This window comes from Lissotriton vulgaris, chromosome 2_1, assembly GCF_964263255.1.
Source record: "Lissotriton vulgaris chromosome 2_1, aLisVul1.2, whole genome shotgun sequence".
NCBI classification, from domain to species: domain Eukaryota; kingdom Metazoa; phylum Chordata; class Amphibia; order Caudata; family Salamandridae; genus Lissotriton; species Lissotriton vulgaris.
This window is the reverse complement of record NC_141687.1, coordinates 625,996,425-626,024,235: the sequence shown is the minus strand read 5'-3', so window position 1 is coordinate 626,024,235 and position 27,811 is coordinate 625,996,425. Positions and strand designations below refer to the sequence as shown.

Here is a 27,811-nt window from a genome sequence, read left to right as displayed (position 1 = left end):
GCATTAACCCTTAATGCTATAGATATTACAAAGTAAGGGGTGTAGTGAAGCTTTTCATGGTATACAGTGTATTCACTTTTTCTGTGTTTCTAATTTGTTTTCGCTTACTTTTCATGTACCGCGTATTTGGGGCCTGGGAGTGGGGAGCGACGCCATCTTTGAAACCTCCCACAACCCTGTCACGTGATGAGGGAGAAGCCGAACCGCGCAGAAGCTAAACCAAGCCAGCTGGCTCCTGAAGCTGAGATGCGCCTGAGAACATCTTCCATGCACTGGGAAGAGAATTCACCTGTACCTAAAATTGATACAAATGTATAGTCTTGTGTGTGCTCTATTGTTTTACACCTTTTTCATACCCTGGGAACTGGAATGTAAGGGGTGGGTACTGAAAAATAAATATTAATTGTGGGAACACAGAATTTAGGAGGTGACAATGACCTAACCACCTCTCCTGACCAATCATAAATCGGGACCTTGTCACTTGCAACATTTGTGGGTGGTCTAGGGGTCCCAAAACAGTATAACTAGCCTAGTTTAGCTTAGAGAAATTGTCCGACTTGTCCGAGTAGCAGACCTGTCACTGACCCTACGAACTCTATAGGTGATTGATACAGAGTGCTGCGGAGCACTCTGTCCGTATTTTCCACAAACTCCAAGGGGTGGAAATTAGTCCTAAGTGCTGGCGGAGCACTTTGCTGGGAGATACGAAAACCCAATCGGGGTTATTGGCGGATTCCGTGCAGAGGGGGAGTAACGCAGGCGTTGCATCCGAAGCTGCAGGTGTTGGTCGTGCCCTTTGGTGAGCCCAGTCCTGACCCAAATCCTGAGGGGTATCCTGTCCTGACTGTCCATGAGCTGTACCTACTCGCCTACTGGCATTCTGAATCCTTGAGGGTCCCTGTCCTCGCCTTTTCCAAGCTGACCCGTGGCCAGGGTTGGTCCTTATTCCCGTCCTAGGTAATTATACCATGTGGGTGTCTGTCTAAACTTTACTCCTACCTTTTCCTCTTCCTAATAAAGCACTCTTGCCTGCGGTATTTTCCTATCATCATTAAAAGTGACTTTTATGCAATTGATTATTAGTAATGTTCCACTTCTTTCCCTACCTTTAGGATATTATAAAATTGACTGCTTATGATAGCTTGTTCCATTATCCCTTCCCTTTAGTATGGTTGCTGTGAACTTAAGTAAGAATAGCATAAGGTTTAGGAATTTGTTTAAATATTAGTGCTCATAGAAGGTCCTTCTCATGTCCCCTGCCTTAGTTTAAATTCTTACTGATATAGCATGTTCCCTAATGCTCATACCCTGTAATCTTCCCTAGTACTCTATGGTGCTTGCCTTATTCTATAGTTACATTTTGGCTTTGATCCTGATTATTGATGTTCTGATTTGTGTTAGCCTTTTTCTCATGGCATATTCTTTCTAAAACTTCTCTTTATAAACTTTTAAAACTCCATCAGGTGTCTGTGGTCATTACATATCACCAAGTATTATTAAATGTACGGAATGTATAAGGTACTCTACTCTTCTTAGGAATCTTGCTGCCTGTCCACTGCTAGCTCCTGAATCCATCAGGAGTAATGTGCCTGTGGTAAGTCAGGTACATGAATAGTAAGTGGTGAGAGAGTCACCCCATGAATTACTCATAGTAGCGTGTAAGAAAATCACCCGGTTCGCGCAAACACAGTCATCGTATGCACGCCAGGGCCCAGTGCGTGGAAATTGGTAAACTAGTGACCCGGGTGAACTGCGCGCTCTATCAGGTGGGTGTGGCTTAAAAATAACTTACAGTAGAGTAGACACATATTAAACATGCTCAGGTTCGGTTCACCTTAAGCCACATTAATTACTTGCTCTTGAAAGTGCGCATGTCGGGTTGTACGGCTGCCTTTCTGTGGCCAACCCGATATGTGCACTAGAGGCTGCTCGATCTCACAAACAGCTCAGTTAATGAGCGGGAGGAGGGTCAGGGGGAATCACAGCTGCGGCCTTCTAGTCTCCTAATGAGCTCTAACCTCACCTGCCCAAGCCAATCCTGGCACTGATCTCATGCTATGTTGGTAACATTACAGCAAGCAAACAGTCAGGGCTTTAAGTGGGATGAAAAAATGGGGGTTCTCTCAAAGGGACGTAGCCAATGTAATTAAGGGTGTGGCTTAAAAACATGTAAGCTAAAATCTGTGCTGAGCATAGTGTGCCGCCCGACTTGTATTTTGCTGTTTCTGTCATTGTATCCAGATATGTGATACAACTTATGCTTGAAATGTAAAAATAAAGGTGCAGGTACTCTGTAACAGAGTACCTACTTGTTTCTAAGAAGTGCCGGTACTCTCCAATTAAAGGTATTGCATTTCTCTTGAGAAGTGCCGGTACTCATCTCCTCAAAATAATAAAATGCTGGTACTCCGAAACGGACAATACTGGCCCATTTAACGCACTGCATACAACAAGTAACATCATACCTACAACAAGTCAGGACTATTGGCTTTGTCAATGGTTGTTAGTTGCATAAGATAAATAAGCAACAGCAATGGCTTGTATATAATATCGAAAAAGATTCCACTTAAAGCCCTGGTGACACCACAACAGTGTTGCTGCTCCTGAGTTTCAAAAAGAGACAGGAAAACCAGAGAGAAAATGACTCTCTTTAAAGGATTTTCCCCTACAACGATCACCTGGCATGACGTCATGCCGTAACTTCTCCACTAGTGAGAAGTGAGCAGTGGGAGCCCGGGTACTTCGATGTGCCTGCTGTAACTGCAGTCCAAAAAAAAACAGACAGACTGTGCCAGGGTACAAACCAGACCCCGATAGAGCCCAGTTTCGAGGCCCCATTCAAAAAACTGCCGCTGCTCAGTGAGACCCGGCCCATTTAAAGCCCTGAAGGCTCAAGGACATGTTTATAGGCCTCTCAGCGCGGGGTGGGAGGTTCGAATCGATGGAGTAAATGACCAATCACTGTATAGCTTTATTATGAAGCCAAACCGTTATTGTCTCTTTCTCTCTCAGTCTCTCTTGTCTCTCCCCTATTCAAGAGCATTTCGGCCTGGCCGAAAGGCAGCAGCACTTGGAGTCAGAGTGGAGACGCGGTGTAATTAAAAATAAATACGAGATAAAATAAATTGAGAATTTACTAGTGCCGTCAGTTGAGTGCCTTTGTACTATGGTTATGGTTGCAGAGTTTTGTGTTAGATTGCCTCGGTCTGCAATTGCTGCCTCACTTGGCAGTCTCATTTTTTTCGAAAAACGGGTGACTCACTCCGTTGAATTACTGAGCAATATTTTGTTCAGGTGGGTGAACCAAAATTAACAATGCCTCGTTTTAAAGGAGTGGCTCCCACAGCGCGGAAGGCGGGTGATGTGACCTGTGTGCAGTTCAGAAGCCGAATTGCCCAACGAGGGAGGGAATGAACTCTGCTGATTGCTCTCATCATGCGGCAAATGAACACTTGCAGCCTGTAATGCCGTTGGTGAGGAATGATGACTACGAAATGTTTCTTTGACTCCCCTTAATTTTGGTCCCATCTGCTTTGCAGATGAACGAAACCAGGGCCCGGTAATTATCAGAGTTTGGAAATAAAAAAAAAATGTAAGGAGACTGAACTGTTCCTTGCAAAATGCTGCCCTTAGGGTGTGACGAGTTCTGAGAACTGGCCATCTTGTTGGGAGTGTTGGCACACGGGCAGCCTTTGCAGCTCCCTTGGCACAGCGCCACAGTACCACTGCTCTCCGCGGGTGCATCAAATGCGTGAGAGAGACACGTCAAAAGCAAGGCCCGCCACTTACCCGCATGCGCGCTAGCGGGTTTTCCCGCTGTGCGCTGAAATTTAAAAATCGCGGCTTTCGTAACAAAGCCAGCTCGTCATGCGCGCAGCGCAGGTAACGCCCATGACTAGCTGGCTTTGTCATCCGCAGCGAAAGGGTTGCTGTGAAGAACAGATTGCTCATGATAAAGGCCGCGCCCGCATCCCATTCCCACAGTAACGTTTGAGCAAATCGATACTCGGATACTAGGCAAGCACAGATAAACTCAACCGTATGTGTGGCCATCCTACGTTAAGTATGATTAATAGTGTGACTTACACCCTGTATTTAGGACTGTATCTGATTAATGCTACCATTGAATCCTGCGTCTTTCACCCTTTGCTTTCACTGCTGGTAAGGACAGTTAAAGCATTTTTTCATGTGTTACAATATTTAAAGTTTACAGGTTCACAATTGCTTTATAAACTGTCTTGCTTTCTCGAATTTGCACCGTTAGCCCACTCTTTTTTCAAAAATTCAAAAATTCTCAAGGGGAGAACCCCTCCTAACCCTGCTTAAAATGGCCGGGGTTGCGCCCTTTGCCCCAGAGGACTCTCATCAAAAACGTTTAGGTCTCACCACTTTTAAATGTCACCAGACGACTCTGCTTCTGTCCCTGATTTTTGAGAGTCCAGGTTAAAATAAGAACCAGCACAAAACACTGATTAATGTGCAGGTTCACCTGACCCTCACTTAAAAAATGGGACATGTTTTTGTTTTGGAAGAAAGAAGTGTCTGGACGCCGGGAGAGTCCTTGAAAAACTGTGACTGTAAGAGCAAATCCGAGATGCCTGGTTACTATGGACTTGGCTGATTCCAGAAGGGAGAGATACGAGGTACATGAGACTACGTGCTCGTATTATGTGGCAGGTTATTTTTCTACTACGCGCAGAGGCGACGCCCTGCCATTCGCTGAAGTTGTAGCCAAAGTGACAAATAAGATGTTAATAAATTGTGTTTATTTCCATTTTATTTTTTCCTCTGGCAGGCAGGTCTATTGCTGGATATTGGCAGCAAAGACTGAGAGGAGTAGTGACAGCAGTTTAAAGAGCACATGTCACTTTGGCCGCCTGCATGACATGCACACTTTAAACCTCTCCAACCCGTGCTGTCTAAGACAGCTGGGTGGAGAGAAGGCACAGGGCCCCAGTGCTGAGGCTCCTAGTAGTGTGACCAACCGTCCGTAAATTTCACGGACCGCCCATAATTTGGACCTCACGTCCGTTGTCCGCGATGATCCCTTTTACGGACGCCTTTTGTCCATAATTTTGGGCCTTGCAGGAAGTTCCCCTGCGAGAAATCTCAGGTCCCTGATGGGGCCGCTTCGCACTCAAGTTCGGAAGACAAGAGCAGCCCACCCCGCCCATTGTCATTTTGTATGCTGGCTGTGGTGAGCCTCCTCCTGCCTCGGAAACGCTCTTGCTGCTATGTGGCAGTTCATGAAAAGAAGCAGGTGAACGAAGTTAAAAAGAAGAGGTTATAGTTCTTACATAGTCTCTTCATTTCAGAGCTGAAGCATTTTTTATTTTAAATACAACGAAGCCATAATTGCTGCATTTTCTTTATTTTATGCAACTAACTTCCATTGACAAAGACAATAGTCATGACTTGTTTTAGGTCTAATGCTACTGGATGCAATGATAGAAACAGCAAAATAACAGTCGGGCGGCACATTATGCTCAGCACATATTTTTAGCTTAGGTAGTTTAAGCCACTTCCTAAATTACATCAGACATGCCCCTTGGAAAGACCCCCAGTTTTTTTATACCACTGAAAGCCCTGGAAATAACACCATGTCACAGTCACCTCACGTCCTGGCACTGTGCATCATGCATGACTCATGACTCAAGTTTTCAGAGTGGCTTTGTGCAGGTGCATAGTGAACCCTCCCTCCCCCACCACACCCCACGCTTTAGGAACTACAGCAAGGGTGAAGTTACTGATGGGCCTCTTCTGTCTGCAACTCAGTAGACAAAGGCTCAGCTCATAATTAATGTGAAAATGTGGGTGAGTAAGTAAAGGAATGGGTAAATGGCTGGATCGATCAGTGAAAGGATGAATGGATCAGTGAAAGGATGAATGGATGAGTGAAAGGATGAATGGATGAGTGAAAGGATGAATGGATAAGTGAATGGATGAATAAAGAGAGGATGGATGGATGAGGGTAAATAGATGGATGTATGGGTGGAAGGGAGGATGGATAAAAGGATACATGGATCAGTGAAAGGATGGATGAATGAGTGAAAGGGTGGATCATAGGCGAGTGAATGGGTGGATGGATGAGAGAAACGGTGGATGATGGGCAAATGAATGGGTGGATGGATGAGAGAAACAATGGATGGATTGATAAGTGAAAGGGTGATTGGATGGATGAGTGAAATGGTGGATGTAAGGATGGACGAGTGAGTGAAAGGGAGGGTAGATGGACAAAAGGATGCATGGATGAGTTAAAGGGTGGATGAATGAGAGAAATTATGGATGAGTGATAGGGTCAATAGATGGATTCATGAGTGGATGATTAAAGGGATGGGTGGATAGGTTAAGGGCGTGATGGAAGGATGAGTGGATAAGTGAAAGGGGAATGGAGAGAGAAAGGGAGGATGAATGGATGGGTGGATGAATGATTGATTGATAGAATGGATTGGTGAATGGGTGCATGGATGAGTGAATAGAAGAATGTAAAGATGGATGAGTGAAAGAATGGATACATGAGTAAAAGGGAGGGTGGAGAGTTGGAAGAAAGAATGGATGTATGGACGAGCATAAGGTGGAATGGGTGGACGGATGATTTACTGGATGGATGGATGAGTAAGTGAAAGGATGACTGGCTGGGTGAAAGGGTAAATGGTTGGATGGATGGGGTGAAAGAGTGGATGGATGAGTGAAAGGATGGATTGGGTGAAAGGGTAGATGGATGATGGATAGATGATTAAAGGGTGGATGAGTGAAATGGTGGATGGAAGGATAAATGATGGATAGGTTTGCAAATGGTTTAAAAGGTTTGGATGTGGATGGGTACACAGATGGAAGGACAAAATGAATGGTGAAAGACTGAATGATCAATGAAAAAATTGATAGATGACAGATTGAAAATTTTAAATGATGGATATCAGGGGTTTGATGGAAGGATGAATGGTTAGATCCTTGGACAAGCGAGCTCTTTGGGGAGGGTTGTGATGACTTACTTTGCTTTCTTGGGGCTATAAGAGCTTTAGTTCAATGTGGGAGGTATTTCAATTTTCTGTCTACTCCCTTGCTTATGTGTTACTATTCTGTATTTGCTGTGTGCTTATGTGTGGGCTCTATACATCATGCATATGACATTTTGAGTGACACCCCACTGCTACTTGAATGTTACACTAGGAATTGTAAATGTTTCCATGTTTTGTTTTAGGTGTAAGGCTTTAGGGAGAGCCTCATAGTGTCATGAGCTGTGATTGAGATGTATATTGTTTTTTTAACACTAGACAAGAAGTCAAAAATAAACTATGTAATAGTGTATCAACAGTGCCTTCTTTAAGAAAACTGCAGGGAAAAGCACCTTTGTGACTACCGTCAGCTAGTGCTACTCTCTGCGAAGCCCCCATAAGCAAAGTCAATTCCATATTTTAAGTTCCACTTGCTGAAACACCCATAATGCATTCCCTATAGTGGGTTCATCACAGCAATCCTCCCTTTAGTTTACCTATGCGTGCCGCTCTACATCTCACAATGGCACTCAGAAATCAGATGCTATTAACAGATTCTATCCAAGCAGAACTTTCTGACCACTTCTCTCATCAAACATGCCCGCTCAGGATACAAACAAAATATCAGACTGGGCAACCCAGTGCAGTAACCATATAAATAGATTATTATCATATTAAATACCACAAAAAGACCTACACAGTTGCTCAAAGCTACGCGCATACCAAAAAAACGTGAAGTACACATTTGTCTCAACCTAATATAAACGTATTGTGACTTGTGCTTAAGTGGTTGTCTATTTACTTACTTTTATACTATCGCACAACTTCCTCTGATGTGTCCGTAAAACTTACCTTTTGTCCTGAATTTTGACCTTCTGTCCCGAATTTTTGTCCTGAATTTTGACCCTTTTTCCTGAATTTTTACACTTACCGACCTGAATTTGCACCCATTCTAGTTGGTCACTCTAGCTCCGAGACTCACGCTGGAACTACAGAAGAACACTGAGGAAGGGCGTGGGTAAGTGAACATTTTTAATATGCTTTACTTTTTTTCACCCACTGATTGACAGGCACTATGGAAAAACTCTCACTGCCTGCTTCAGCCTCAAGCCCAGAGGGCTCATGGCTCGTTATAAGTGCTGTTTGTAACAAGTGACGATGGAGGGCTTTGGCACTCTGTCTAAAGGTAGTGCTGGTGTCTCTCAGTGAGTGTTTGCTCGCCTCACCACTTAATATTGTCGCCAGCCGCTGCTGACTACGTGTCATCCTTATGATGAATGTGGCAGGCTTTGCTGGGCGTGGCAGACCTAAGCTCCCTCACAGGCCTGTCTGAGATGCGCTTTGCTCCCTTCATGTGGTTTATATATAAATAAAGGCGGGCGATCACCCCATGTCTGAGTTGATGCGCAAACGCACAGCCCATAATTACAGCAGGGCTCCGAGGACTCTCATTACCTCCGACACACGTCGCGCGCCTTCTGATTGAGGGAATAATTAATGGTGCCGCCAAGGGCCTCGTTTTCACAGACTTGTAATATGGCTTGAGAAAGGGGCACTTTAACAGAGGGCTTCATTTGATAAGCAACGCGAACATTCCAGAACCCAGACTGAGACACATAGACCAGATTGGGACGGACACACAGCCCAGCCCAGCCTGCGGTGAACAGATCAGCGTGCGACATACGGGCCACCCTGTGACTTACAAACCTGACGGGCCTCTGATATGCAGAACAAACAGCAGCTTACAAAGCAGCCCAGCGCGTGCTACAGAACACAGCCTGCCTCACCTTACAATCCAGTATTCGACTTCGAAACCTATAACTGTAACATATAGTCCAGCATGGGAGAGACAGCAGTCCAACCTGTTACATACAACGCAGCTTGAGGCACACAATACAACCCGTGGCATCAGGGGCTTAGCTTCGATTGGTGCAACAGGTTCAGTGGCACCAGGGCCTAGAGGTCTCAGGGGCCCAGTGAACTCTGATTATTGCTGCATTTTATAATGCAAATAGCAGCCATGTCACCCATTTTCTTCCTTGACCAGGGCCCATGACACAATGGCTGTGCGACTGTGTGACATACAGACCAGCGTCACCTTAAGACCTTTTCTGTGAAATTAAACGTGCCCTGGCCCGCGAAGTACATGCAACCTATATGTGAGAGTTAGACCAGCAGAAAAGCATAGTCTGTGACATGAATCACGGTCTAGCCTGTGAAATATGGCAGAGAAGAAACTGTAGCAAACAGACAACCCTGTGAGGTACAGAGTACCCTGCATCTGACAAGCAAACCTTAGACTTACATCGCTGTGACAGACGCACCTGCTGGTGGCATACAGACCAGCGTGATCTGAGATACAGACACAACCTCATGCTGGGCCCGATCCCTCCCCAGGCAGAGTATAGGGATCGCAAAACCCAGGGGCAGGGACGGAAACGTCAGGGAAGTCGACTCACATCGGACGAACGTTCTGACACAGAGGAGAAACATTTTCTACAAATCAGGACTGACAGACACTGACTCCATAAGTGAAGCACAAGACTCACTGAACCAGGAATCTCCAACCTTCTCTGTACTAAGAGCTACTTATGACCAGTAACAATTATACAGAGCTACTAATATTATTAGAGTGGCAATAGGGATGACAGCAGTCGAGATTGCATTAGTGCCCACCCCAAGCAAGAGCGCCAGGAGTGATCACTCAGTGCGTCAGGCAGGGCCGCCAGCATCACTGTAAAAACAGGTCTGGCCAATGTAGGACCCCTAATATAGACTGACCATCCCTACAATGCCCCTTCCCCTCCAGGCCCTCCACCCCCCCCCTCCCCCGCACAAAAGTAGTAAGCCTACCCAAAGCCTTATATTTAAAGCCGATATTTCATTGACAAATCATATTTTAGAAACTCAGCTATTTTGATTCAAGCACCAGCTTACGAGTTTTGCAAGTACACACATTTTTTATCTTGAATACACACACTCAATTTCCGTATAGATATATTAATTCAGCCAAGTAAAAGCTTCTAATGTAGCCTGATTACCAGCAGGTTGGAGTATGGGAACACCCTCTAGGCTGGGATCACCAAGCAACTCACTAGAAGGCTACAATTCTTCCAGAGCTCTGCAGCCAGACTCGTCCACAATCTCCCATGCAGAACTCGCACCACACCTCAGGCAACTACACTGGCTCCTAATACACAGACATGTTAAAATCCAACTCCTCACACACACATTCATGGCACTTCACTATTCAGGCTCCACCTACCTGGTCAGTCACATCTCCTTCCACCAACCACTAAGACACCTCTGTTCCACAGGGGTCCTACTCAAACACATCCCACGAACACACAGAACCAGATCTGGAGGGTGGGTGTCTCTTATACCAATCCCAAAGTGTGGAATGACCTCCGACTCCACATCAGAGCTGCCTTCTCTCTTCCTGAATTCCCCAAAAAGCTGCCAAGCAAAAGACAAAACAAGCAGAAAATCAGATAACTTGACCTAGAGGGGGGTCAATCTGGCAGTGCCACACCAGACCTCAAATTTGTCCCAATGACAGGCGTATACAGTTTTCATCAAGGTACACCTGGCCGCAAAGATGATATTAACCAACCCCAAAAGAAGGTCAAAGATGTTCAGCTATAATGGCTCATCTCTGAGCATGAAGGGGAAGATTGTGAAAGCCCGTTTGCAAACCCTGCCCTGTTGCTGTGACAACAGATGCTCCCAAGGAGCAGACTGATATGAGGATGTACGATCAAGCCCAGGAGTTCTGGATAGCATACGCTCTGTTCCCAATCCAGAGCCACTAGGATAACTTTTGCCCGGTTGTCCAGTCTTTTTGAGAACTTGGGCCTGAGTGGTATTGGCTTAAAGGCATACAGGAGTCCTGAGTTCCACTTGAAGCAGAATGCACCTTAGAGTGGGAGATGCCTTGGAAATTCAAACATGCAGAAGTGTTAACATTGCACGTTTCGGTGGTGGTATACAGTTAAAGCAAAGGTTCCTCCCATTCGTGGAAAAGACCTTGTGCCACCTCTAGATGCAATTGCCATTTGTTGGCTGAGCTTGACTGCCATGGCATTAAAATAACCTGCAAGGTGTTTCACTATCAGGAAGATCCCTTGGTGGTTCAGCCATGTCCAGAGGCACAATGCCCTACGCCACCCTGTTTATTGCAATAATGCATGATGGGAGTGTTGTCTCCGAGCACCTTTATCCGCCTGCCATTGACAGATGGAAGGAAGGCTTCCAATGCCAAGCGGATGGCCCTCAGCTCAAAAAGGTAGGTATGGAGAAAGGACTTCGCTGGAGACTAGAGGCCTCTGACCTGCACCTCTCCTAGGTGGCCGACCGAACATAGAAGCAATGTATCAGTTAATACTGTCAATTCTGGGTGGGGAAGGTAGATGAGTCTGTCTCTGACCCAATTGTGGTCCACTAACCACTACTACATGTCTTCTGCAGTCTATTCCAAATATCTAAACATGGTCGCAGAGGTCCCCTTGATGTTGGGCCGACAAAGAGGTCAGGTCCCACTGCAAAGCCAGCATATGCCACCCGGTGTGCTCGACCAGCAAGAAGCAGGAAGTCATCAGTCCCAGCATCCTTAGAATCAACCTCACTGAACTCCAGGGAAGAGGCTCAGGATCATAGCCTGAATGTCCTGGACTCTTCTATCCCAGGGGAAAGGCAAGGAGCTGAACCATGTCCTGGATGGCTCAGATGAAAGGGAGCATCGGAAGAATTAGCTGTGAAGTGGGCACATTAATAGGGACCCCCAAAGACAGTAGGTGCACCATATTCTGGAGGTGGTTGACAACTGTTTGGGGCAAGCCCACCTTCAACAGCCAGTCATTGAGGGAGGGAAAAACTGGCCCCCCTGATGCGAAGGTCTGCAGCCACCATCAAATTTGTGAAACCTCAAGGGGGCACTGCTGAAACAAAGGTGGAGCACCATAAACTGTAAATGCTCCTGTCACACCACAAACCGCAGGTAATGCAGATGGGCCGGCAGGACAGGGTATCCTGAAGGCCCAACCTCACCATCCTGTTTCCAGGGTGGAGGGCAGAAAAGACCTGGGCAAGGATGAGCATTCAGAATTTATCCTTCTGTAGGAAAGCATTGCACTGGACTACATTAGGTAGCAGGCCTCCATCTTTCTTGGGCATCGGAAATGACCGGATCACCTGGCGCTGGCCTGGGGGAACCATGTGTTTAAAAATAACTTATGTATTTAAAAGCAGTGCTGCAGAGCTCCTTTTATATCAGACAGTTTTCAGGCAACAATCAAAATGTTAATATAACTCTGGTGATTAATGCTCCTGCTAGACAGAAATGAAGTTGTTTCTAGTTGCGCTGAACGTTAATGTGCCTACTGCAAAGTATGTGTATAATGCAGATCACAGATCTGAGTGCGAGGGAGATATGAGTAGTGCTATAAAAAAATGAAGTGCATGTCAGACAGGGGCTATGGAGAGATGAGGGGCACTGTTGGAAGGAGGTAGTGAGGGAACTAATGGAGAAGGTAATTGGGAGGTGCTAAAAAAGACTGTTGCAACGGGCGCCACCAGTGCTAAAGACAGCCCTGCTCAGAAGCTGGTGGGAATAACCACCACAACCCACTTCTGGTGCAGACACCCTCTCAATAGCCTTTTTGCCAAAAGAGCTTGCACTTCCAGACACAAAATGAGATCTGGCCCTCTGGCGGATGCTGGGGGACAGTGGAATCTGAGGCAGGGAAGAAAAAGGAAAGGTATGGCGTGTTCCCTGCAAATTATCTGTAGAATGCACCTGTCCAAAGTTATGACCGGCCAACTTGAGGAGGATCTCGAAAGGGGCACATGGGAGAGCAGAAAGAGGCCAAATATTAGAAACAAAAAACGGCGAGTAGATAGAACATGAAACAGATTTAACTGGGTGGTCCGTTCTTACAGCGCATGTGAATGTTCCTTAAAACTCAGTTTTTAGTAAACAGGGGGACCATGGGGAGATTAATTGATTAATCACGCATGATGATCGTGTGCAAATAATTGATTAATCACGCATGATGATCATGTGCGGAAGCTGGTGTTACAACATTTAGTAATTTAAATGTCAACAAATTAGGTACAAGGCTACATCTCACGAGAGGTGAGGGAAGACCACTGCTTTCACTTTCCAAGCACTCGCACTTGTGCTTGTGGAGGCACCACCAACAATAATTACAAACAGCGTGCCGCTGCTTGCTTCCACAAGGTGGATGCAGCCACAAGCACGAGTGCGTGGCCTTGAAAAGTGAAGACCGATTGCTAAAGGCCCACTCCTAGAGCAGCGTATGCGCGCTGCCTAGGCGAGACCTAAAAAATGACAAAATAATGAAGTAATACTATCACACAATGTGCCACGTTATGCCGCACAATTTGCCTACTCATGCTGCATAATTTACTCAAACCTGCTGCATAATTTGGCACTTCTCTGCCCCTTTATTTCAGTGGCCCTGTATTTAGGTCAGACTTTTCATAGGAAGAGCGTTTTTTCTTTTGCTAATAATTTTTATGAATCTTCACAAAACTTTCCATTAAAAAAAATCATCCATCAAATTTCGGGGTGATCAGTCAAAAATATTTTTCCTATATTAGTTTCCAAAGGAAATTTGGGGAAGTAATAGAGAAAATACTGAAAAAATAGTTGAACAGAATTACACTAAATTAAGCAAAAAGTTATACCTTTAAAACAGAAAGTGTCTTTTTTTTAAAATAAATTTTTTTTAAGACATTTTTATTGAGTTTTAAAAGATAACAATAGTACATATGTTATGCGTGTACAAAAAATAATTTTGTGTAAATCCATTCAGTCAATGTTGATATATTCCTATATAAAGAGGAGCTCAGGTGGGCTATAGCTCAATGGTTGGTCCTGCTGGAGTCCTGTGGAAATACACATTTTTTAAAAATTAAGGATTTTTGATTGGGCGAGTAAGCTTTTTCTCCTGTCGGGGCTGGGTTAATCACTTTGGCCCTTTGCTCCTTGGGGTTTCTAACTTAGTTCGATGATAATTCAATTGGGCTTATGTGGACACTGCTTCTACTGTTTTCGGCACAGGTCGAACATCGATGGACCGGTTTTCAAGCGGTTCTTATATTTGGGGTCAGAGGCTGTTTTGTCTCAACAACAAGAGGACATTAGGCAGCACGATTTTATTATGTGTCTATTCTTTATGTTATATATTCAGGCGATACGCTTTGAGTGATTGGCGGCGCATTATTAATGTTTGAGAAGGTCCCATTTAGGCGGGTGACATTTAAAGTGTTTATGTATGCACGTTCATATTTTCCTAAGAAGTTCAAAAGACGTATTACGTAAGCTGGTTCAGCATTGGGCTGTAATTTCATTAGCTGCACTGTGCACTTGTATATATTATTTATATTGTACAATTGGTTGATGTACCACCCACGTCGTCTGTGTTCATAAATGAATTACATTTAAATACTGCAATGGATTTACATCAGTGCATTTTAACAACATTATAGTATTTTTTCTATGTCCATGTATGGGAAGGGCTATATATACTCACAGAGTTATGGCGCCAATCAAATTGACAAGGGCTTCTGTGAAGCCGAAAAGCATCTCTTTGGTCTCAGGATCGAAGGTGACTTCAGAAAATAAAGAGTGTTGTATCCCAAGCAGCCTTGTACACGTGCCTTCTTCTATGGATATATATATATATATATATATATATATATATATATATATATATATATATATATATATATATATATATATATATATATATATATATATATATATATTTCCACAAGGTTGCCCAAATGAAGACGCCTCGCATGAAGAGTTGATGCCTTTATTTGCAGACAGCAGCAGAGCCTTTGCTTCAACTCGTCTCATAATCAAAAAATGCCGACGCGTTTCAGACATCTGTGTGTCCTTCCTCATGGGCTCAGCATTACTCAGGTTACTGTAGTCCCATTTGTGGTAACCATGAGGCTTTTCTGCCGACGCCCACTGGGGCGGGACTTGGACTGTATTTCAACAGGTGGTCCTATACCTTGCTGCTGACAACATTAATGCTGAGCCCATGAGGAAGGACACACAGATGTCTGAAACGCGTCGGCATTTCGGCATTTTTTGATTATGAGACGAGTTGAAGCAAAGGCTCTGCTGCTGTCAGCAAATAAAGGCATCAACTCTTCATGCGAGGCGTCTTCATTTGGGCAACCTTGTGGAATTATATATATATATATATATATATATATATATATATATATATTTTCGCTCGATTCCCACCTCAATACAGAGCACTCTTCGGCGGGTGCAGCCAGCGGCAGTGACAGTCCGCTAACGTATAACGCTCCAATTTTCGCCCCAATCCTGTAGTGAAAAATAAGCCGCACTCACACAGGGGGGACGTTGGCCATAGCTTCTTTAATGGAACGCAAACAGACGCGTTTCGGCTGGAAGCCTTCGTCGGTGTTTACTGCACCAGGAAATAGCGTCATTGATAAAGTTTCAGTGTTGCTCTAAACACAACGAAGGGACTCATTACCTCTATGTTAATGTGGATGCCACATTGGAAATCACATCAGCGCTAAACATTTCTGCAAATGCAAACGTCAGCGTACATAAAGTGAAACACAATCTAGCCGTCTATCGGCACATATCCCAGTTATCGTTTTACTGGGAACATCACACATCAACACAGCAAATCTATTATACATTTGTACCTTTATGTATTAATAGATGTCCATTATATAACGGGCTTTTCTTACTGTAAATGACCTGTAGGAATTCTCATTACGCCGTGTATCGGCAATAGCCCCTTCTAAAAGTGATTCGCCATACACTATACTGAATTCAAGACAAAGAAAATAAAGGCAAAACAGAATCACATCCTGTTCCACATCCAATTCCGTAGCAATACATTCATGCCTCATTACTTGTCAGTTCCATCAACTTCGATTCACAATGTTATACCGTTTTGTAAGCAGCCCACAAAACATTATACCTTCATTATGCAACAGGGGATCCCCCCTATATTTTCTTACCTACATACAATCAACTTTAATTGCATATTACATGATTCAGTTCACATGGTACAGACTATCACATTCCTTCCTGCCTATTCTTGTTCAGTTAATAATTGAACCCTATATTCTTCATACGATCACTATCCCTCATCTTCTGCACAATCTTCTGAGTTTGATATAGGAACCAATGGGCAGCTTCTACTCTTCTAGCCTCACTTGCCCAAGTGAACCAATAGATCCTCCCCGCTGTTCCACCACCTGGGTGTTTGGTTCTTAGGTAGATGATATACCTAGATTCGAGGCGACGCAGTTTTCGTAACCGGTCTCCTCCCCTAATGCTAAAAGGGATAAAATCTAGTCCAAAAAATTGTAACTTATTTCTATCCTTTTGATGTAACTCAGCAAAATGCCTCGCGACCGGATATGCTGGGTCCACCTTGTCTATGGCTCTCATATGTTCCAATACTCGAATCTTTAATTGATGTACCGTGCTCCCTACATATCTAAGCCTGCATGGGCCGACCAGGCAGTAGACAGCGAAGGGAGTACTACAGGTAATGAATTTACTTATAGATTTGGCCTTTCTTGTGTCAGGGAGAGTATAAGATATTACTCGTTTACTACCTGCGCAGGCTTTACACTTCCCGCTCAGGAAAAAGCCTTTCATATCTTTTAATGTGCCGACCCTTGGCGGGATCTTCTCCAGATGGCTCCTCACCAATAGATCTTTCAATTATCTAGATTTCTTGAATGTTATCAAGGGGAATGCTGGTAAATCCTCTCTAATTACGGCATCTGCTTTTAGAATGTGACAATTCCTGCGCAGTATCTTCTTTAATACATTTGATTCCGATGAATATGGTGTGATCATACGGAACTTCCCATCAACCTCTTTCAGCTCACTATTGTTCTTATCCTGTAAAAGTTTCGTTCTAGGGATCATTTTCACTTTGTTCAGGCTTTTATCTAAGATGTCCTACTTGTACCCTCTCATTCTGAATCTTTTTATGCAGTCCCTCGCAGCTGTCTCAAAATCTTCCTCTCTAGAGCTGTTTCTGCGTAATCTCAACAACTCACCATAAGGTATACTCTGTACCAGTTTAGGTGGATGATTACTGTTTGCACATAAAATGGAGTTCCCTGCAGTCGGTTTGCGGAAGAGGGCAGTATGGAACTTGCCCTCCTCAATGAAGACCTTGAGGTCCAAGTAATCCGCTGCCACCGGACTAATTGTCCCCGAGAATTGCAGGCAATAATCATTATCATTCAAGACATCGACATACCGACCTGCCTTCTCTACCGTCCCCTGCCACACGATAAAGAGGTCGTCGATGTATCAATGCCCTGGACGACCCTGCCTCCATAAGGGTCTGTCCCTGCCTGGGCACCCGCTCCTCCCACCAGCCCAGGAAAAGATTCGCAAAGCTGGGGGCGAAGCAGGTGCCCATCGCAGTCCCAGACATCTGTCTAAAAAATTGCTCCTCGAACAAAAATCTTTTCGCAGGGAACTCCATTTCATGTGCAAACAGTAATCATCCACCTAAACTGGTACAGAGTATACCTTATGGTGAGTTGTTGAGATTACGCAGAAACAGCTCTAGAGAGGAAGATTTTGAGACAGCTGCGAGGGACTGCATAAAAAGATTCAGAATGAGAGGGTACAAGCAGGGCATCTTAGATAAAAGCCTGAACAAAGTGAAAATGATCCCTAGAACGAAACTATTACAGGATAAGAACAATAGTGAGCTGAAAAAGGTTGATGGGAAGTTCCGTATGATCACACCATATTCATCCGAATCAAATGTATTAAAGAAGATACTGCGCAGGAATTGGCACATTCTAAAAGCAGATGCCGTAATTAGAGAGGATTTACCAGCATTCCCCTTGATAACATTCAAGAAATCTAGATCATTGAAAGATCTATTGGTGAGGAGCCATCTGGAGAAGATCCCGCCAAGGGTCGGCACATTAAAAGATATGAAAGGCTTTTTCCTGTGCGGGAAGTGTAAAGCCTGCGCAGGTAGTAAACGAGTTCTATCTTATACTCTCCCTGACAAAAGAAAGGCCAAATCTATAAGTAAATTCATTACCTGTAGTACTCCCTTCGCTGTCTACTGCCTGGTCTGCCCATGCAGGCTTAGATATGTAGAGAGCACGGTACATCAATTAAAGATTCGAGTATTGGAACATATGAGAGCCATAGACAAGGTGGACCCAGCATATCCGGTCGCGAGGCATTTTGCTGAGTTACATCAAAAGGATAGAAATAAGTTACAATTTTTTGGACTAGATTTTATCCCTTTTAGCAATAGGGGAGGAGACCGGTTACGAAAACTGCGTCGCCTCGAATCTAGGTATATCATCTACCTAAGAACTAAACACCCAGGTGGTATGAACAGCGGGGAGGATCTATTGGTTCACTTGGGCAAGTGAGGCTAGAAGAGTAGAAGCTGCCCATTGGTTCCTATATCAAACTAAGAAGATTGTACAGAAGAGGAGGGATAGTGATCGTATGAAGAATACAGGGTTCAATTATTAACTGAACAAGAATAGGCAGGAAGGAATGTGATAGTCTGTACCATGTGAACTGAATCATGTAATATGCAATTAAAGTTGATTGTATGTAGGTAAGAAAATATAGGGGGGGATCCCCTGTTGCATAATGAAGGTATAATGTTTTGTGGGCTGCATACAAAACGGTATAGCATTGTGAATCAAAATTGATGGAACTGACAAATAATGAGGCATGAATGTATTGCTAAGGAATTGGATGTGGAACAGGATGCGATTCTGTTTTGCCTTATTTTCTTTGTCTTGAATTCAGTATAGTGTATGGCGAATAACTTTTAGAAGGGACTATTGCAGATACACGGCGTAATGAGAATTCCTACAGATCATTTACAGTAAGAAAAGCCCGTTATATAATGGACATCTATTAATACATAAAGGTACAAATGTATAATAGATTTGCTGTTTTGATGTGTGATGTTCCCAGTAAAACGATAACTGGGATATGTGCCGATAGACCGCTAGATTGTGTTTCACTTTATGTATGCTGACGTTTGCATTTGCAGAAATGTTTAGCGCTGATTTGAATTCCAATATGGCATCCACATTAACATAGAGGTAATTAGTCCCTTCTTTGTGTTTAGAGAAACACTGAAACTTTATCAATGACGCTATTTCCTGGTGCAGTAAACACCGACGAAGGCTTCCAGCCGAAATGTGTCTGTTTACGTTCCATTAAAGAAGCTATGACGTTATATATATATATATATATATATATATATATATACATGAAAGCCAAATCCTGGAAAGGAAAGCACAGTCCTATTGCTCGAACTGCATACTGCCACACACCAGGAACAGACCACCACGAAAGGTTGAATATATATACATATACACATACATATACATAGAGGGCAGGGTATTGACACCCTGACCCTGGCACTCATCGTGGGTGCAGCATGAGAACAGCAACCCACAGGCGGTGAAGTAGCTTTATTATTTTCACTTCACACTGAGCCCAACAAAAGCCTAATTTAAAGGGCCACCAGTCCTTCTTTTATTGGAGTACCAACCTGGCTGGGAGCTACCTGAAGCCTAACACCTAGATGCCAATGAAATGAGGGAAACGCAGCACAAGGCTTGTTATCACTTTAGAAGTACTTGAGAGGAATTATGATTTAGAGGCATGTTTTTGACTTTGCTGACTTTGTTCCACCCCTGACTGTAAGACATATGCATGCATTGTAAGAATGCCAGATGTATCTGTGTGCATGAGTAATTACACTAATTATTATTTAAATAGCACCTGTTTGTTTAATGTAATTTCCTTTAATCTGCTACTCATCCCTATATTGTGTGTCAGAGCACTTTACATCACACACACCTCATGCAGAGACAATGAATTTTACAAGTGTGTGAATCAATATATGGTAAATCTTACATAAGACAATGAGGCTTTAATGTCTAGGAGTCACATATCCTCCGTACTGGTAGGTAATATATATTAAAAGTGCATGGTCTGTAGAAACACAAAGTCAGGATTTAAAATGTAACACAATGGCTGTGGCTATATGTACTTATAAGATGTGAAGTGGAGAAGTGTGGCTCACTGGTTAGAGCAGGCAGACCCTGAAGCAGAGGTCAGACCCGGGACCAGGGTTCAATTCCCGACGCTGCAGGGTCTTGAGCTCAAATGTCCACGGACTCGATAATTCTCGCTTTGGTGCCTGACCTAATCATGGGTTCACACTCTGCAACTCTGGGCATTAAGCTTGCTTAATCTCCACAACGGCCCCTCGCGGCGGGATGCCTGGCTTTCACCTTGGGGATGCCCTGTAGGGGCTATCTCACAGGGAAAAGCCAGGACGGGTTTCCAAGGCAAGCGCTTAGAGACCCCCTGGGTGATAAGCGGTATATAAATCCAATATACAATACAATACAATACGATGTTATTACACAACAAAATAATTTTTTGTAACTTTAAAATGATGAAAGATTGAGAAAAACAACAATGTTCTAAGCTCCCGTCTTACAGTTTGCATGCAGCTCCTTGATGCCAGTTCATAGCTCACTGTGCTATATTAGAGGAATTGCAACTTATGAGCTACAGTAACAAAAGGCTCTCCGTAACCAGGGTCTTAAGTGGGCCGGGTCTCACCGGTGCTGAGCACCAGTTTTTTAAACGGGGTCTCGAAACGGGTCTCTATCAAGCTCTGTTTTGTGCCCTGGCACAGGCGGTCTGTTCTTTTTCTGGACTGCAGTGGCAGCAGGCACATCCATGTGCGGGTGCTCAAATTGCTAACTTCTCACTAGTAGAGAAGTTACGGTATGACGTCATGCCAGGTGAGCGTTGTAGGGGAAGGGAAATTCTTTAAAGAGAGTCATTTTCTCTCTGGATTTCCCTTCTCTTTTTGAGCAGCAGCATTGTCGTGGTGTCACCAGGGCGTTTATTGGAAGCTTTTTCAATATTATTTTCTAGCTATAGTTGCTGCTTCTTTATCTTATGCAACTAACCATTGGCAAAGCCAACAGTCCTGATTTCTTGTAGGTATGATGTACTTGGGTCATATATCTTGATGCAATGAGAGAAATAGCAAAATAAAAGTCGTGCGGCACTAAGGAAGTAGTGTGGCTCACTGGTTAGAGGCGGCAGACCCGAGAGCAGAGGACGGCCCGTGACCAGGGTTCGATTCCCGGCGCGGCAGGTTTCTGGACCAGGGTCAGCGGACTCGATAATTCTCTCGCCTCGGTGCCCACTCTGATCAGCGATCACACTCGGCAACTCTAGGCATTAGCTTGCCTCATCTTCACTAACGGCCCCACCAGACCGCCGGGGATGCCTGGTCTCACCGTGGAGATACCCATTAAGGGACCATCTCTCAGGGAAGCCAGGAAGGGTTTCGCAGCGGTCGAAGCGCCTTGGGACCCTACGGGTAAGTAGTGCGCTATATAAATGCCTATACATTTACACATTTACACTATGCTAAACACAGATTTGTAGTCTAGTGTTTTAAGCCACACCCTTAATTACATTGGCCACGCCCCCTTTGAGAGATCACCACCCCCCTTTTTTTATCCCACTTAAAGTCCTGTCTCTAACCTACTAAGCCATCTGCAAAAAATACAAATCTGTGATCAATGTGTTACACAATGAGCTTTGCAGCAGGCACAATAACTCTCTACTGCTACTGAGTTAAAACTGCGCTTAGAGTAACAGATCCATCCAGCGAGTGCCTTAACCATCAGATCTATCTTTCCCTTAGTATTATCCTCTGAAAATTGCTGGGTACACAAAGATCTCTGCAGCAGGAGCCTTAACCCCCCCCCCCTCCTCCCAAATATGTTAAAATGCAGTGTTTGTGACCAATTAATTAAGACAGAACAGATTTGTCACATATGCATTAGTTACCAATCTCGTTGCTGCAGTTTTTATCAAATAAATGTATAAGTTGACTGTCAGGCGCAGCTTTTCCAGACTGTGCCCCTCGAAGCTCCACCCATTTCCCACTGATACACCCTGACCCCTAATTTATGGGTTCTCATGGTAATTGTTTTCTCTATTTCCAGCTCTGATACATAAATACTAAGGGGCAGATTTACAAAAAAGTGACGCATCTGTGAAGATGCGTCACTTTCCCTGTGCCACTTTCAGAAACCCTTGCGCCACTATGGATACGCCGTATTAAACATACGGTGCACCATGGCGCAAGGGTTGACAGCGTCAGAATTTCTGATGCATCTGTTGACGCAAAAGTCACGCATTGCTGGAGTCGTGTTGCAAGCACGACGCAACTCCAGCAATGCACGGGAATGCCTATCCTCATTGTGCTGTGCCCCTCCTTACGCCTGCTTCAAGCAGGCGTAAGAATTTGACGCAGAGGCGTCCTAGAAGTGGCGCAGTGAAATCTTGTAGATTTCACTGCGTCTCTTCTACGAGGCTTTTTTGCGTTAGAACACCCACCCTCTATACATTATACCTGACGCAGGTATAATGTGAGGCAGGGCTTTACAACGCGACGCATCTCCCTAGATGCGTCAATCGGCCGCATTTTTATACTGCTGCTGCGTCACAAAAAGTGACGCAACTGCAGCGCAAAAATGACGCATGGGGCTTGTAAATCTGCCCCGAAGTATTGCCATGAAGTGAACATGAGGAAAAATGTATTTGCGGTATACAAACGCTTTACTAAATCAATAACGAAACTTTATTCAGTTCAAATTAATGGGATTTTAACACTCACTGAACGAGCCTCATTTCACCTCAACTCATACATGGAAACCTGCAATAAGTACAGCTTTGACACACATGTGTCAACAGCCGACACTGAGCTAATAGACAAGGAGGACTCTACAGGTAAATAAACAAGTACCGACTGAGAGCCCGCGCCAGAGGGAAGGCAGTCACCTGTCCCAGAGGCCTGCAGTTCACTGCTCATGGTTATCACAAGTCTTCACGTCCAGAGGCGAACAAGCACCTGCCGCTGGGTGGACTAAGACATGTTATACACGGACAGCACATTACACCAGTGTAACGGGGCTTAAGGCCAGAGCATGTATTGTGGGTGAGGGGAGAGACTCGAAATCTCCCGGGTCTATGGGGTCACAAAAAAATGTTGAACAAAATATGACGTTCCTAGTTACTTTTTATTTGGTGAGAAATCATTTAACATTTCAAACTTGCAACGATTTAAAGCGACTCCTTTAAAAGTTTCAGAAATACTGGTGGAGAGGCTGAACTTTTTGGACACCCCCCTGGGTGCCCCAGCTTGAAGCCAACTGCCCTAAAACAGAGTGATTTACAAACCCATCTTCCTACCCAGCTTTCTCCCCAGACCCCCAAGGAACCCCCTGACCCAAATCCTTTCCCCACCCAAACCCGACCAGCATCCATCCAGGGTGCCCGGCGGTGCTACTCACCCATGTTCACAAAGCTCATGACGGTGTCCGCCTGGCTGATGACCGCCCCCAGCGGTGGGGACTGGGTGCTGAGGCTGGTCAGCACCGGGCGGGAGACCCCCTGCGGCCCCTCGTCGTCGTCCTCGCTGGCCATGGCGTGGTAGAGGTCCAGCATGAAGAGGGGGGCGGAGGAGGGCAGCTTGGACCCGGCTCCGGGCCGAGGCCTCCCCGGCAGGCCCAGGATGGAGAGGATCTCTCGCTGCATCTCGCGGCGCTCGCGCCCGCTCAGGCGCCGCTGGATGAAGCTCGAGTGGATGTGGTTCTTCCAGAAGCTTCCAGCAGCGGCGTCGCACCAGAGGACCACGAGCCATGCCCAGGCCCAGAGCGAGCAGCCAGAGCCACGCGGCCTGCCCATGATAAAAAGGTCTCTGAATCTGCTTGGCTGCACAAATCTAGTTCAACGGAAGGCCCCAAAATTAGGCCCGGCACTGCCCATTGCGCCCGCAAACCAAAAGCTGGGACTATTCCTGCCACCAGCCACCCATGTATGCCAAAAAACCACAAACTCGGCCAACTGCTGCCTTTTGGCGCACGAAACCTTGCTTTGGGCCTCTCCCAGACCTTTAGTCATCAATTTCCAAGCAGAAGAAAACAAAATCAGTTCCAGAGAAATGCAGGCAAATTAACAATTGGACTTTCGGGCTGGCACCGCCTGCAGGAATGAATTTTCATCACAACTCATCCCAGAAGTAGACCCAGAGATACCATCGTGCCTGCAATCTGGACTGCTTGCCCCTCTCCACCTGCGACCATCACTTCCCACCAAAAAACTTATAAAATCAAATTGCAAAGGGTCCCGAGGTGCTTGTAAACCGGACAGCTCGGCTCTCTCCACCTGCAGTCGTTATTTTCCATCAAACATCCTAAAGCTGCCCGGGCGCCGCGCGCAGCGTGTCTTACCCGCGCGCCGGACTCTCTCGCGCTCTCCGCCTCCAGTCATCAATCTCGAGCGAAGGCGCACAAAACCAGACCTTTATTCCGCTTCTAAGGCACAGTGAAAACACGAAAAACGCCTCAGCGCAGCACCGCTCCCACAAGGAGGCCATTCACCGAGCCACTTTGAAATCAAAACTGCGCAGATCGAAGTGTTTTGTCAAAAAATAAACTCAGGTCTAAAGACTTGAGAGAAGTCTTTTATCGGGAAAACGGCAACTTGTTTGTGGGTGAAGGGAACACAGGGGGCAGTGGGCGGTCACCCTGGGAGCACTTCCAGGAAATGCCCAGCTGGCGAAAGCTGTATGTCCCACTTATTGCAAAATCCAGTTGTTAAATTCCACCCAAAAATTCAGCATGGGTTTCACCCAGCGTTGACCCAGGGCCGATATATTTAGTGGTAATAGTGATAGCTGAAGGGAGAAAAGGCACAGCCGGTTAGTTCTGCCCATAGATACTCCAGCCTTCAAATTCCGGGGACGTGTGGTAGCATCTGCACCATCCCGAAATGCAATAAATGTTTTGGGCAGGACAGGGACGGACCGTCGCCAAGTATCGACTGTGGGCAGAGGAAAGCACTGACACCGGTGAATGAAGGGGTGGGTTGGGGGCAGATTAAAGGGCTGACGTCAGAGGGCAGGTCTGTAGCCTGAGTTAGGCAGTGGGCAAGAGAGAGAGAATGCGTAAAGGCAGGGGCGTGTACGGCGCAGAGTGAAGGGCTGTCGCGGACTGTGGTCAGAGCCAAGGATGAAAGGGAGGGGCGGCTTGCTTGGGGGCTGAGGCCAGAAGGCAGGGCTGGGGCAGCACTGTGGGCAGACAGACTGGGGAACGGTGAATGATGGGTCAGAATCGATGAGTAAGAGCACAGAGCAAAACTAAGGCAGAGACGAGGGAAGACACTGAGGGCGGTGTGGGAGGAGTGGGGCAGATCCCAGGTAGGGGTAGGATGCAGGATGGGATGCTGGGCAGGAAAGATTGGGGTAGAGTGCAGGTCCTGGGAAGGAGGCTGTGGTAGTACTAGGCAGGGCTGCCTGCGACAGTGAATGATTGGGACAGTTAGGTACTAGGACAGGGTGTTGCTGGGCTGGGGTTGAATGAATGACATATCGCTGGGCTGGAGTCGGTGAAGGATGGAACAGAGCGCACGGATGGGACAGGAATAATTGCAAGGGACAGGGGTGGTGTGCGGGCTGCCGCAGCAGCAGACCGCAGATTTTAGTCGGGCGCACGTCTTCGGCAGGGGGCAGAGTGCGCGGCAGGGACAGGTTTATGGCGCAGAGTCCCGGCTGTGGGCAGTTCCTTTGCAGAGTTGAGGTCGTTGATAGGTTTTGTCCGGAGTGCAGTTCCTAGGCAGGAGTGCAGGAGCAAAGTTCCGTCCCGGAACAAGACGACAGGTTCTGGACAGGACCAGACCAGGACCTACTGTCTGCCAGCTCGCCTCTCCCGGGGAGAGGCTGCGTTTTCCAAGCGCACCCTCCCTCCTCCCACTTGGCACAAAGTAAGATTATAGAGTCAATGTTAACTGTAACGAAAGCCACCCCTTGCCCAGGGAGATTAGGCGGCACTTCTTATGGTGGTGGTGGTGAGGGGCAGGGGGGGCGCCCCCCCCCCAGCCCCATAACCGCCTCCTCGGATTCTCTCTACCACGGGGCATAAGTGCCCCTTATCTCTCCAATCATAAGTTATTGCTGAACACAGCGCCCCCCTGAGGTCAGCGCCCAGTGCGTCCGCACCAGTCGCACTGTCCAAAGCCTGTCCTGGAGGGGGCGCTCTGTGTGTGATCCGAGGGCAGGTGCAGCAGGTTGGGGACCCGAGACGTGCCGTGGAAGGGACATGCGCTATGTGTGTGGGTGGAGGAGACAGGCTCTCGGTGGTTAAAAAAACGCAGAAGACTGGTCTGTGTGTGTGAAAACAGACTCCCTGCACGAGGAAGCGGAGCCAGAGACAGGTCAGTGCACGAAGAGACGCGTTCAGCCTGGGAAGGTGAGGGTGACAGGCCCGTGTGTGAAAAGACCTGCATGAGGCAGATTCGTGTGTGAAGAGCAGGCTCAGTGTGCGAGGAGAGCCCGAGAAAGGAGAGGCCAAGAGTCTGTGTGTATGTGCGACAGGCCCGGCTCCAGGAATTTTTGTTTGGGTGGGCCAAGGGCGCATTTGGGTGGGCCACTGCGGGCTCAATGTGTCGCTTCTGGAGGTAGCCTACAAATAAAAAAAACTGTACTCCTGCGTGTGATAGAAGGGGATAACAGGAGATTCAGGGCCCTCCATTATTTTCCAAATCTCTTTCTAATTGTTAACACTCTCAAAAAGTGTTTTGATCCCATGTAAGGTCCTTTTGATGGGCAGAGGAGGTTTCTGAGGTGGGAGTATCAGGCAAGTAACACTACTCAGCCTGCCTCGTTGCCAGCCTTCAGAGAGAATCTCTCTTCATTATTACCTCCATCTGACCCCAGACTCTGCAGTACACTCCCTTCCAGGCCTGATCATCAATTTTCTACAATCTCTCTACCGTGCACCTTAACTCACAGCTAACCTTGGTCCCCAGCCCCATATCAGGCACCACCTGGTTTCATTCTCCATAATCCCACTAAAAAGATTTGTAAAATCACCTTCAAACTGAAAACCCTGAATATAAGAGTAAATATAATTAGCACACACTTTAAACTATGTTACACAGTGGCCCTAATGACCCAACTGCTAATTAAATAAGCAAAAACATTACAGGGTCTATTATAGCGCCGGTGCAAAAGTATTTATTGGTGTCCCACCAATGACCTTTTACTCGATAGACAACTTTACTACCACCCTCCAACAGTGCACTTCATCTCTCCTTAGCTCCTTTCAGTCATGACCTCCTCATCAGACTCCCTCCCTACCTGCCCCCCACCAGTGTCCCTCATCACTCCAAAGCCCCTCCCCATGACCACCTCCTCAGACTCCCACACAAATACCCTCCACCAGTGCCCCTCATCGCTCCATAACCCCTCCCCCCATTGACCTCCTCCTGAGTCCCTCACTACCACCCTCCACCAGTGTCCCTCATCGCTCCAAAGCACCTCCCCCATGACCTCATCGGATTCCCTCATTGCCACCCTCCTCCCAGACTCCCCCACTACCACCCTCCACCAGTGCCCCTCATCACTCCGTAGCTCCTCCCCATGACCTCCCCCTCCTCGGATTCCCTCATTGCCATCCTCCAACACTGGCCTTCATCTCTCCGTAGCCTCTTCCCCTCATGACCTCCTCCTCAGACTCCCTCCCTACCACCCTCCACCAGTGCCCCTCAGCGCTCCATAGCCCCTCCCCATTACCTCCTCCTCAGACTCCCTCCCTACCACCCTTCACCAGTGCCCCTCATCACTCCAAAGCTCCTCTGCCTCATGACCTCCTCCTAAGAC

The 27,811-nt window shown here is 46.1% G+C and overlaps 1 protein-coding gene across 1 annotated transcript in view; it reads right to left on the bottom strand.

Annotated features, from left to right (window-relative positions):
* The window catches only part of LOC147730880 (bone morphogenetic protein 8A-like), a 320,574-nt gene extending 295,462 nt beyond the window's left edge, over positions 1 to 25,112 (bottom strand). Inside the window, exon 1 of the mRNA XM_086955748.1 lies at positions 23,445 to 25,112. Coding sequence (XP_086811874.1) covers positions 23,445 to 23,838 — 394 coding nt within the window. The 5' untranslated portion in view covers positions 23,839 to 25,112. The remainder of the gene's footprint in view (positions 1 to 23,444) is intronic.
* Between the last annotated feature and the right edge of the window lie 2,699 nt (positions 25,113 to 27,811).